This window comes from Sander lucioperca, chromosome 22 (genome assembly GCF_008315115.2).
Source record: "Sander lucioperca isolate FBNREF2018 chromosome 22, SLUC_FBN_1.2, whole genome shotgun sequence".
Lineage (NCBI taxonomy): Eukaryota > Metazoa > Chordata > Actinopteri > Perciformes > Percidae > Sander > Sander lucioperca.
The window spans coordinates 10,086,584-10,099,628 of NC_050194.1; the positions used below are offsets into that span (position 1 = coordinate 10,086,584).

Below are 13,045 nucleotides of genomic sequence, written 5' to 3' on the forward strand. Positions count from 1 at the left end.
ATGGCCAGCCCCATGTAGGCGTTCTCAAGGGAACTTTTTGTAAAGGGAAATAAGGTTTCAAAATAAGGCCCAAGCTGTTCAAGGTTAACCTCAGTCAGTGGGGTGAGATAAGTACTTGTTATTAATCATCATTACTTCTTTACTTGGATGCAGGCATGCATGGAACAACAGTGGCCATATAGATAAGATAGACCTTGACCATAGACTTTACACTGCTCCATATGGGTTTGTGCCTTTGTGCACTCTACACACCTATACAAATGGGATTATATCAGATCAGGTCAGGTCAGGTCAGGTCAGGTTACTTTATTGGTACCTGTAGGTAAACTAGGTTTACAGTTTAAGAGGCAGGACATCCTTACAACTTTGTAGACCACCACATAAAATGCAACACAAAAAAACATTAAAACATATAAAACATAAAACATGGAATAAAAAACAGTACATGACCAAAGTGCTTGTGCGTTGTGTGCAAGTAATTCTACAGTTTGTTTAACAGAGTGATTGCTGCTGGGACAAAACTGTTTTTAAATCTTGTAGTTCTACAACCAGGGACTCTTAGCCTCCGTCCAGAAGGGATATACTGGAATTCCCTATTCAAAGGGTGTAGGTTATCTTCTAAGATGGCCATAGTTATCCGCTGTACAGTAGTTGTTTAGCATACAGGGATGTGAGATGCAGCTGGGACTCACCAGTCAGCTTACTTGACCATCTTACAATTTGATTTAGGCTATTCTTGTGCTTAATGAGACACACCCAAACCATGACACTAAGGAAAAAGATACGATGGATTCGATAAAGGCATGATAAAATAATGTCATCATGCTCTTGTCTATATGAAAATGGTACAATTTTCTCAAGCAGTATAGACGCTGTTGTCCTTTTTTACAGACAGCTTCACAATTCTTTTTTTATACTCGAGTAATTAGGTTCACCAAGTAAAAACGTTACTTGAGTACAGCAGTGTAAAATACACTGCTGTACTCAAGTAACGTTTTTCTTATATTTCCATTTTATGCTACTTTATACTTCTACTGTGCTACTATTGAGAAGGACATGTACTGTTTTACTCAACTACATTTATTGAACAACTATAGTTAGCTATAGTCACTTTGCAGATCAAGATTATTATTTTTTTTTAAAGGAGTACAAATACAACACATTCTTACAAAAGATAAAATCCAGTGCTTCCTAAAATTTCTGGCTTTTCCCAAGATGACTTTTTTAAAGATTACCTTTTGACGCTTTTATGGCCTTTATTTGATAGGATAGCTGAAGACAGAAAAGGGTGAAGAGAGAAGGGGGATTACATGCAGGCCGTTGCCTGAGTGTTTTTTCCCCTATTTATAGTATTAGTAATAGTAATAGTATTTCTATTTGATGCTACTTTACTCTTCGTGTCAAGTCGTGTTAGTCTTAATTGAGTCCTTGTAGTCTTGTTTTATTTTCTATAAAGAAAAGTGAAAACATCTGCCAGTGCCATAAAGATATCTGTAATATTAGATATTTTTTCAATGCAAATCCCTTTCCCTTTGACTACTTTCCAAAATAAAGTTTTTCATAATTCTAATGCAGCTAGCTACTTTGAAAATAAGTAGTCAAACTTAGCTCCACCTCAACTAAGTACAACAGTAAAAGGCTACTTACACATTAATACATCAGTAACCCTATAATAATGCAATATGTATCATACAACATGTAACAATGTATCATCAAACGAGTCATTTTCCTGCATAAGAAGTACTTTTATTTTTTAAGTACATTTTGGCTGATAATAACACTTCTTTGCTTTTACTTAAGTACACTTTTGAATGCAGGTATGTAGTATATTTACATTGTGGTCTTCTAAAGTAAAGTATCTGAATACTTCCTCCACCAGTGACACCAGATAATATCCCGTGTAGAATTCATCCCTCTGGAGGCCGGTAGTGGCCTAACACCTTTTGTATGTTGGTTTGTCTTTGTCCATCTGTTTTTAACTATGTGCCTTTTTATTCATATTCATAAATATTTTTTGTACTGCAGAACCTTTATATGTTGTTTTTGTAGGTATATTATTCAAATCTCTTTTTTGCCATCACTGCATGCATTTGATCATACTACTTCAAAGAAATAAAAAATGTTGTATGAAGTTTCTATGTGTGATTTCTACTTTCCTGTGCCTGCACACTAAGTACAGTGCTGAGCTTCCATCTTTATCATTGTTAAAACCATCATCATCCATTATTTAGGATGCATATGTATAGTTTTGAAATCCATTCCTGTTTTTAGAAAGCTATTCATTCTACCTTACTGCTTTGTTTCAGCTGATCCAAGGACACCAGTTTATGATTCTTTTTTGTAGTGAAGTGTCCTGGCCATGTTCCATCTTTTAAGTAATAATTCTATCAAGGTCAGGGTACTAAAGTATAATCCGTTTTTCATCAAAGCATGGTTTTCCACTGAGTACAAAAAGACTGTTAATAGATAACAGAAAGTGTAATCATTTGTATGAAACTTTTTCCAGCAGTCATCGAGCATGTAAAGTAAAGTTAGAAGTAGCTATCAGATCCCTACCATCAAACACTTTTTTGAATCTTGTAATAAAAACATGTCATTGAATAGGTTTCAATAAGTATAACTGGTTCAAGGACGAATATATTTGCACCCATTTAGCTGACCAATTGAAATATTACAGTCTAATTGTTGAGTAATGTAAATCCAAATGGAAACGCTGTCATCATGTCAGCCGGGACGTCCTGTCTCTTCCTCCTTTATAAATAACACATTCACTTCAACACAACTCGAGTCTTCTGGTCACCAAACAACAACCTGCAAAAGAGTGATATGTACGTCAATTATTGGTCATTCACAAAAGTATGATTTAATATCATGTTAAGAACATGGATGGACTACTGAACGGGCCTATCGGGCACAGGCAAAATGACTATAAAGACACAAAATGACTACAATTGTTTTGTGCCACTTGAAGTTTTTTATTCATGTCTGTGGCTGTGCCCAGGGGCCCACTGTCTCATAAAGCTATAGTGCATAGTTTCTGTCGCCCCCATGAGGAATTCTAAGTAATGACAATAACACTGTCAACACGATGCAATCCTTCCGTGGTCGCGCACCACCCCCACTCCACCCCCACCCCTCCACCACCAGTTGCTAGTAGCTCATGGAGGAGTACACGGTGGATTAAAAACATGATGAAGTCTTCAGAAGAGGTCATTATCTTGCAGTTTTTATGTCCTCTTCGTCTCCAAAGCTGACCGTTAACTATTGTTCTTTCTCAGCTGTGACGTACAGTAAAACGCAAGTCCCTCCAGAAAAACGCGATTATGCGATCGCATAATTCAATGCATAATCAGCCAAAGTCTGCATATTTATGCAGGGGCAGCATTTTTTCAAATACGCCACACTTTCGCCACATTAATTGCTGATTTCCACGCAAAATATGCGGGGCTTGCATGATTTCATAATCCCCACATTTTCGTTGCAAAAAAGTCACATATATCTTAGCAGAAAGTTGAAAAATTTTGCGTTTACTACTTTACTACACACAAGAGCAGCCATTTTCCCCTGTTGCCATGGGAATGTTATGAAGTGACGTAATTACGCGACGTGAACACCATCAAAAAGCTGCAAACCCCGCGATAAAGCCAAGATGAAACCGCAGTTTTTGCAAGTTCCCGCAATTTTTGCAAGTTCCCGCAATTTCATCGCATAAAATTGCATAAATATCCCGCATATTCCAACTCATTTTTTAAGAATAATAATCAAGGATTTTTGCCCACAACAATCACAAAAAAACTCAGCATTTTTCTGTAAGGAAACAGTTGCACGCTACAGGTTCAATAGTAATATCTGGACTGAACTAAAAGGCAAGTAGTTGGGAGGTCAGACTGTAATAAAGCTAAAGCTCATTGGGTGGAGCTACAGGAGCACAGTTTCTTGGTTCTGTGTGAGGTTAGACTGAAATCCAGTGGAAAAGGAGGGGAGATGTTGCTAATAACTAAAATAAATCAATTAAGTAATGGAGTGGAAAGGTTTTAATCCAGCCCCTCATCTATTCCCCTGTCTATCCCCTGCACTGCTGACCTTTCAGCATCACATGTGGCATATACATTAAAAAAGAATTCACCATTGCCATCTCTGTATTCTTCATTTATATGCACCATTATCAGGATGGGAACCATAACCCCCCACAAAATGTCAACCACTTGTAAAAACATTGCTCTGTAGCACCACTAGTGTTTAAAAACTCTACAGGGTACCTTTAGGTTTCAACAAAGGTTAACCAACTTAAGGTTGTATCACATTCACAATAATCTAGAAAGCCTTTAGTAACAATGAAAAACTACCACTGTGTTCTTAACTATACATACCTGATGAACATGACAGTAAGCAGTGCACCAGAAGCGGGTCCCACCCAGTAGATCCAGTGATGGTTCCAGTGGTTGGCAGCCACTGCAGGACCAAAGGCTCGGGCAGGGTTCATACAGGCCCCGGACACAGTCCCTCTGAAACAACAGCAGGCACATACCAACACTGTCACACAGCTGGGGACCACAGTGATGCAGCTCAACAGTATGTATGGAAGTGGCAGTTAGATTTTCAGCAACAGAGACACCCAAAACAGAAGTAATGCAATAGTAATTTGATTGTTTAAATGCACTTTAAAATCTCAAATTCTTCCCATGATTTGTTATTTTACAAATTAGAATGTTCATTCAATCAAAATGTTCCCTAGATAGTTTATATGGATACATGAGATAATGAGACCTTATGAACTATACTATGAAGGTAATACATTAACCTTGGCATCCATTTGATAACTGATCATAATAATAAATACATGTGTGGAGGAGGGTTGTGGCCAGAGCTGTAGCTAATATTGCCCTCTGTAGCTTTTTAACGGTAATCTGGGGGGTTAGCCGTCTGCCTGTTTACCACCTGTATTCTTTTTATGCTGATTCCAGTATTTACAGACTTAGTATATTTAAATTTGGATACTTATAGGCCACCATAAATGTAATCTATTTTTATGGGTCCATAAGTCTCCTGGAGAGAATTATATATCATCTACTAGTTAATAGTGGAGATAACCATAACAATTGTGCATTTTATGAGAAAAGAATGACATTTTTAACATAGTTAGTGCATAGCCTAAGGTTTATTTTCAGATGTGGAGGGAAGTCAGATTTTACCTCTGAGGACCATTAAAAGGTCAAATCCAAGATGGCCGGCAGTCCCCCAGGTCTAATGTTCAAAAGCGTTCAATTTCAATCACGGCACGATTTTGATGCTTCAGGGAGAGTGGTTTAAAGTGGCTGTCACCCAGTTGTTTCCTTTGTCCAGCCCCAGTCAGATGGCTCTGGCATCTATGGACCATCGCCTGGTTCCAACAGTTGGCCTGGTAGCAAGTGCACTTGATGTGCTGCTTAAGTGCTGCCTGGGTTGGAGCAATGTTTTCCAGAGTTCTAGACTGCTATGTGAAGAGCTGTGTCCTTGCATCGCTCCCTTTTGTGGTCTCAGTGGTTTGGTCGTACATTAGCACTACAAATCACTCTAGCAGTAACATCAATCCTTTACTGACCTCACTTGGTATAGATAGGAGTTCATTGAAAGCAGCAGAGAAACTCCACTCCCACTCTATCTGTCTCTAAAGATTCATTCAGTTACACAGAGGGCTGGTTAACACTGTTCAATCTGGGATTGTGTGTATGTGTTTCCCATGACAGGCTGTTGCAAATTACATCAGACATTGCCAATGGTGTCTGCCTGTACTTAAGGGTGGAAGATGTAGTGTGCCCACCAAAGTTGCTTCATGGACTGTTCACAACAGGAGCTGTGGACAACATTGACCACAATCCAAGTCCCGCTACAAAGCCAAAGATTCCTTCCATTGCACTGGAATCTCGCTTATGCTGCATCCATCACACACAAATGGCGAAACTGATCGTGGTGTAACAGTGAAAGGTCAGGGTGGCTCTTCCACCAAGTCAGTGACACCTCTGCCATCAGCCTACACAATTGTGCCACCAGCTGCTCCAACGAGCTTACTGTGAAGACTGCACATGATGATTCTGACGCCATGCAACCTGATAGTCTGCCCTTTGAGGAGTGTTGCATACAGCAGACAAAGTCGAGTGTCCACTATGACTACTGGCGTGAAACTTCCAGCTGCACGTGGAATCCCTGACACAGATCATGCCCTGGATTTTTGCCCTAGATCACACTCACTACTCCAGATGACTTCCAGTACACATCCATGCCATTGTAACCAGGTTAAAAATACCAGACATTGTCATAAAAATTATGTTAACCTAAAGGTATTTGATAAAATACAGTATGTGACTTGGTTAAAAACCAAAACTAGGCAGTGTTATACATGGTTAAAAAAGTTATTTCATGTGGCTGGGTTGGTTCGGTGGGTAGAGCAGGCGTCCAGGCTGAGAGGCTTATGCCTTGACGCAGAGGTCCAGGGTTCGAGTCCGACCTATGACGATTTCCTCCATGTCTTCCCCCTCTTTCTCACCTAGCTGTCCTATCAATTAAAGGTGGAAAAGCCCACAAAAAAAAGTTAAAAAGTACAATGTAATAAATAAGTTTAAAATACACAGATGTATAGTTTTAAATATCTTGTTTTATTTTGAAGAGTTCATGGTTGTAAGACGAATTGGTATTCATGAATGATACTGGTTAAGGTGGGTGGAATCATCACACGTAAACAGGAAGTAAAAGTGTGAGAACGTGTGCAAATGGTATTAAGAGTGACGGCTTGACTGAAAAAGTAGGAACACGAGGAATGTAAACGTTTTTACATTTACGTTTTTTTTACGTTGTTGTCTAGACTATCTATTCGTCAGTCTTCACCCAGATATTCAGTCTACATATCTTATCTGATATAACAAACTCAGGGCCCTCCCCTGACTAAACTGGGGATAGGTGGGCTATAACTCTAGCTGAAAAACACCCAGACGTCCTAGCAGAATTCAAGTCTGGAAAATTTGTGGTGCACAAAACTAGCAACAAGTTCTCTGCCATGGCACTTGACCAGTGCCTCCAGCAGAACAATGCAATTGTGAAAGGCTCTGGTAGGGCTATAGAACTGACTGGCAATCCAGAAGCACTCAGACGCTGGATGCTAGCAGGACCAGAAATTGCCAGGATCACTACAGATTTTGAGCAACAGGCAATAAAGCAACAGCATGGTGCTAGTGACACTGGACATCATCACCATGACCAGCAACCTGGAGTGCAAGCATTATTCCTGAAGGTTAAGACACTTGTGACAATGCTTGAAGAGCAGTGTTGGGCAAGTTACTTCCAAAATGTAATACATTATAGGTTACTAGTTACTGTCATTTGAGAGTAATTAGTTATATTACTGTCTCTGAATTGTAATGCTTTACGATACTTTTGCATTACTTTTGAGTTACTTTCACCAAAATAACAGCAGAAATTTGAATGTATCTGTCTCTGCAGTTATCTCAACCATCGGATACAGCAACAGGAAATAATACTCACGGTTTTTTTTTTCTTCCTGTTAAGAAATGTTTCGCGGCGTTGGTGAATTCTTAAAAAAAAAAAAAACACCACTAAATGTTGCGTTAAAATGCGTTGTAACTCGCGTTACTGATATTGTAATGGGTATTACCGGAATTTAATTAGTAATGCGTTATATTACTGCGTTACAGCAAAAAGGAATACATTACTGTATTACTGTTGTGTCATTGACACAAGGGACATCATGGACACCCAAGTGGCTGAAACTGTGAGAAAGATTGAGACCCTTGGTGAGGAGAATATCGTGTTGCACTTTTCTTTTTTTGCACTTCTGGTTGGACGCAAACTGCATTTCGTTGTCTTTGTACTTGTACTCTGCACAATGACAATAAAGTTGAATCTAATCTAATTTAGAAGTACACCAAGTTTGTAACAGAAAGGCTAGAACAGTTTAAAACACTTGTCACGCAAACAATTCAAAAGAAGTTGCCCTTGTTCAGTAGGCTACTGTTGAAGATTAATTCAAAACAGAAGGCACAGCTCTCTTTTTGAGACTGTACATCTTCTGTCAAACGTGAGATGGAGACATCGACAATTTCTTCTCCCATGAAAACCATGCAGAGCACAGCCAGCTCTGTCAGCTGGAGGAAACATTCTGATTGGGGTTAAAGCAGATTTACTTCACTTCCTGGAATCATATCTCCTCTCAGGCTGTTGCTGATGCAACAATTCTCGATGGTGTGCCTTGGTTCAAATGCTAAATCCTGGAACATTGTGACGGTATAAACCAACCCTGTAGCTGTTTTCTCTCATTGTCTAGGATTTTACCAGAGATTGGTTACAAAACGCTTGAGCTCTGCCAATGGTGGGCGCTATTACACCTCACACCGGAAATCCCTTCTTCTGTTTCCTTGTCATTTTCCCTGTCGTTTTTTGCCCTTCGACCCAAGCAGGACCACACCTACTCCCCAGTCAAGACCGTCAAGTAAACAACGGTTGGGTCATAACATCACAAAATCAAGAACATTTGTGATTTACAGTATGGAGAACGAGTGTTTGCACCATACATCTCTGCTCAACTTGAGAAAACCAGCCGCATCGATCTTGTCTGGGATGCACTGTATGTACATACCTGCAAACCTAAAAGCCTCAACCAGAGAGAAAAGGGGAAATGGCATCAAGAAACAGGTGGGTTCTTCGACTGGGATGCCAAAGAACTTCCTTTGATGCAATCAGAACAAAACCACATTGTTTGCTTTCCTTACACACGGAGCTATTCATCTTCCACTAGCAGAGGGCAAAGAACTGTACAGCAACAGATGGAAGTCCTCTGCTCTCCTGCGGAGTCATACTTGGCCTGCCATGCCCCATGTTCGCAAGAGGAGTCTGACACTCGTCGTCTTCTGTAAGTGGCAGATGCTGTGCAAAAGGGCTGTAAAAAGGTGACCATATGTACTGTTGATACTGATGTGGTGGTCCAACACATTGGTCCAGCACAGTGTCTGACTCTCCCAGTCCTTCATGCTTTCACCATGTGTGACACTGTATCTGCATTTGCTGGCAGAGGAAAGAAGACTGCCTGGGAAACTTTGAAATCTTTCCCAGAAGTGAATGATGCTTTCAATGAGTATGCCAAGTGAGGTCAGTGAAGGATAAAGGTTACTGCTAGAGCCATTTGTGGTGCTAATGTACGACCGACGAAGTGAATGATCAAGTGTGCCAAAGCTGCACTTAAATGCAATGCACTGTGCTTCTGTTCATTACTATTATCATCATTACTGTTAATATAGTATTAACATAGACTAGCACCGTTGGTCTATTCCCTTAATTGTTTTATTTTATCTCTATAGTGTTAAACTAAAAGTGAAGTTTCACTATATTGCATAGGTCCAATTTGCAAGCAAAAATAAACGTACTAGTAAAAGAATGTGAAGTTTTTAATGTAATTTGACCTTGATATAAATGCACTTCCTTAAATTCTGGTGATCTCAAAAGTATCACCAAATGAATGGGCACCCCCAATTTGGTTGAAAAATACACCTTAAAGTGCCCATATTATGAAAAAATCACTTTTCCTGGGATTTAGGGTGTTCTTTTGTGTCTCTTGTGCTTCCACACACATACAAACAATCCATCCATGCTGTTTAGAGTGAGATACAGTTTCTGAATGTGTCCTGCCTTCAGTCTCTGGGTGAGCTGTTCAAAATCGGCACATCGAAACAAGCAGGCTAACCGCAACCATTAGCTCGTAACGTTAGCATGCTAACGCTAATGCTAACGCTAGCATGCTAACGCTAGCATGCTACCTCGTTCTCAATAGCAAAGCACTGCTACAACACACACAAGCTCACCATAATCTACAAAAGAACTACTTACATGTGCGCCCTCATTTAGAAGTCTCCCAGCTAATCCTGCCTTGTAACTGACCGAAGTTGTAGAAACAGCCTTTCTTTTACTGTCTACGGAGCTAGCTAGCTGATGTGATCTACATCTGAGCTACTGGGCATGTGTAGTGCAATCAAAGATAGTACAGAAGAAGAAGAAGAAAAGAGGTCTCACTCTGTAGCTAAAACAGAGACCAGGTGAAAAGAGGATCTGCAGCAGTGAGAGAGAGCACTGCAGTATAACAAAAATATGGTGTTTTTTGAAAATTAAACCATGTAAACCTATTCTGGTACAACCTTAAAATACAATTATGAACCTGAAAATGAGCATAATATGGCTGCTTTAAGTGTTTTACTACAATGTTTGGGTCCAAAATTAAACACTTTTGAACATTAGACCTCAGGGACTGGTGGCCATCTTGTCAAATCTGACTTCCCTCCACATCTAAAAAAAACAACAACCTTATGCTATGCACTAACTATGTTAGAAATGTCTATGTTAGAAATGTCTAACGTAGTTGATGAAATATGCTTTTCTCATGAAATGCACAATGTTTATAATATGAGAGCTTGTCCGCTGTACTATAAGGAAAATTGATAATGTTATGAAAGTTATTGATGGCCAGAGGAATAAGAACAGCTTCATTTAATTAAACTTGCAGACAATCTAATTGAACTGCTAAATAAACAAATTAAATATGGAAGATCCATTTTTAACACTTTCTTTTTGCTGTCATGACCTCAGTATTTCAAAAGTTTTGGCTTCTGCTCTGGCTGTGATCTGAAAAACTTATAGACATGGACGAATTTCTTACCCAGCAAATATGTTGGCTGTCACAGTGAGGCCGATGCAGAATGGAGCCGACGGTGAGCGGGTTTGGCCGTTGACGGCCCCCATGCACACCACAGTGGTAAGGAAGAGGGTCATCATCACCTCTGCCACGGTGGTTTTACCCAGATCATCGTTGACAAAGTTAAAGGCCCCTCCAAGGGAAGCATTATACACATCAGTGGGGTAGATTACCTAAAAGTACAACCAATTAAATATTTATCATCCAGTGCAAGATAAAATTGACGGACGGCAATAGTTTTCTTTCGTTTTAAACCTTTATTTTCTTTCTACCCAACAAAGCATGCCAGGAAACCAAGACCATCAAGGGTTCATATCCAACCTGTGGCAATTTCCTGCATGTCTTCCCCCTTTCATGTCTAAGCTGTCCTAATGATTAAAAGCAGAAATGCCCCAAAAAAAAAAAAAAAAAAATCTTTAAAAAAAAAAAGCTACAAATTGTGTTTTATTGATACACAATTTCAACAAAAAGTCACAATAATGAGATAAGTCACAATTGAGATATGTCAAAACGTTTACCTTACTAAGTCATAATTGCAGATAATAAGTCAAACATTTGACTTGCAGTACTGAGTTAAAATTACAAGATATAAAGTCAAAATCTTGAAATACTGAGTCAAGATTTTAAGATATTGCGTACCTTTCACTTACTAAGTAAAAATCATGAGGTAGTAAGTCAAAATTTTAATTTATTATCTAACATTTTAACTTATTTCAAATGTTGGACTCACTATGTCAAAATTTGTATTTCTGATCTAATATTTTACCTATTATTTCAAATAAAAAAAAAAGAGAAGTCAACATTGCAACTTACTAAGTCAAAATTACGTAATGGTAAGTCAAAATAATATTTAAACCTATTATCTCATATTTTTGACTAAATGAGTGCAAGTTAACATTTTGGCTTACAATGAGTTTTATTATAACTTTTATATTTTGTTTTCCTTTTCTTGGCAGAGTTGGGCTTCCATAGATTTCACCTTGGTCAAACCAGCACCGATCATGCCTCCACACATCTGAGCCAGGATGTACGGCAGCAGCAGGGAAAGCCCCATCCCTCCACACAGGTAGACGCTCAGAGACACCGCAGGGTTAAAGTGGCCCCCACTGCAATAAAAATAATGAACTTTACTCTGTCTCTAAATGGTGTTATAAACTGATAACGGTGACACCTATCCATAGAACATGGGGTGAAATTAATTTGCAAATGATTCTTTTGTATCTGTACTAACTTTCTTGTATCAAATAGAAGTCGGTGACGGTGAAGCTTAGTATTGCCTACTTTGATATGGTTGAATGCTATCTTAATCTCAGTAAACACACTAACATGTTATGGAAAAATCACTTTAAAATAAGAATTATACTTTAAATAAGTCAATGTATGTTATCTTTGGCTCCACACATGCTTTTGGGAGGAAATTAAAACCTTTCTGATATTGTAAAAACAAGACATGATCAGTCAGCTCAAACACATACAATATCAAGCATTTAACATTGTTTACCTGATTTGCCCGAGGACCATGATCAGCACTCCCAGAGCCAGTCCATGTGCCACAGCGGGCTGGATGACGCCAACGTCTCCCACATTCCCAATAACAGACGCACACCCCACAAACACAAACAGGCTGGTCCCGAACAGCTCAGCCATGCAGGGCTGCACATATTGCTCAAAGATGCATCTCTTCTTGTTGGTGTCGCCTCTCTCTGCTGACGGCTCTCCCATCTCAGCTATTGTGAAGACCTCTGTCTTGGTTTTTGTCCCTGCCATAATGAAGAAAAACAATTCTACCCTGTGCGCCTTGTTTCTCTGGTGGACCACAGCATGCACTGGGTGGTCTGATGAGTGTACACTTATCTATATGAGTTGTTAGGATGATCCATAAAGGACATACGCACATCCCCATTTTTTTCTCTGATGCCCCACCTTCTTGCAATTGTTTTATACTCCAAGGCAATCTGGAAAACCTCATAAAATTATAGTACTGTTAGTTAGTTTTAGCAGAACAACAACACATAGTTAGTTTTAGCAGAACAACAACACAGTTTTCTATCTTTTAAATCATTGTAATACACCTGAAGAGTGTAAACTTGTTTTTTCATGTTAAACCTGCAATAACTGATTTTTTTCTTTTTCTTTTGGGGAGCGGAAACAAGCTATATACACGACACTTGATACGTTATCATTTTTAAGTTGATATGGTGAACATAGTAGCAGTGGTGAAAGAGGTATTCAAATATTTTACTTAAAGCTGCAGAAGGTAGAATTTAAAAAAAATAAATAAAAAAACACCAGAATTGGATCCATTAGTATAGTATA

General features: G+C 39.0%; 1 protein-coding gene across 1 annotated transcript; it reads right to left on the reverse strand.

The window, feature by feature from the left end:
* Positions 1-1,943: 1,943 nt before the first annotated feature.
* On the reverse strand, positions 1,944-12,660 carry aqp8a.1 (aquaporin 8a, tandem duplicate 1). The gene is made up of 5 exons (XM_031291467.2): positions 12,231-12,660; positions 11,709-11,835; positions 10,694-10,902; positions 4,371-4,505; positions 1,944-2,811 (listed from the first exon to the last, which is right to left on the reverse strand). Exons 1-5 carry the CDS (start codon positions 12,494-12,496, stop codon positions 2,769-2,771), a joined length of 780 nt encoding a protein of 259 aa, XP_031147327.1. The 5' UTR covers positions 12,497-12,660; the 3' UTR covers positions 1,944-2,768.
* Between the last annotated feature and the right edge of the window lie 385 nt (positions 12,661-13,045).

Excerpts from the sequence above, each read along its gene's own strand:
- aqp8a.1 (XM_031291467.2), bottom strand. The coding sequence starts at position 12,496 with ATGGCAGGGACAAAAACCAAGACAGAGGTCTTCACAATAGCTGAGATG. Across the intron at positions 11,836-12,230 it reads ATGGTCCTCGGGCAAATCAG|TGGGGGCCACTTTAACCCTG; the intron begins GTAAACAATGTT and ends TTTTTATTGCAG. Across the intron at positions 10,903-11,708 it reads TCGGTGCTGGTTTGACCAAG|GTAATCTACCCCACTGATGT; the intron begins GTGAAATCTATG and ends TTGTACTTTTAG.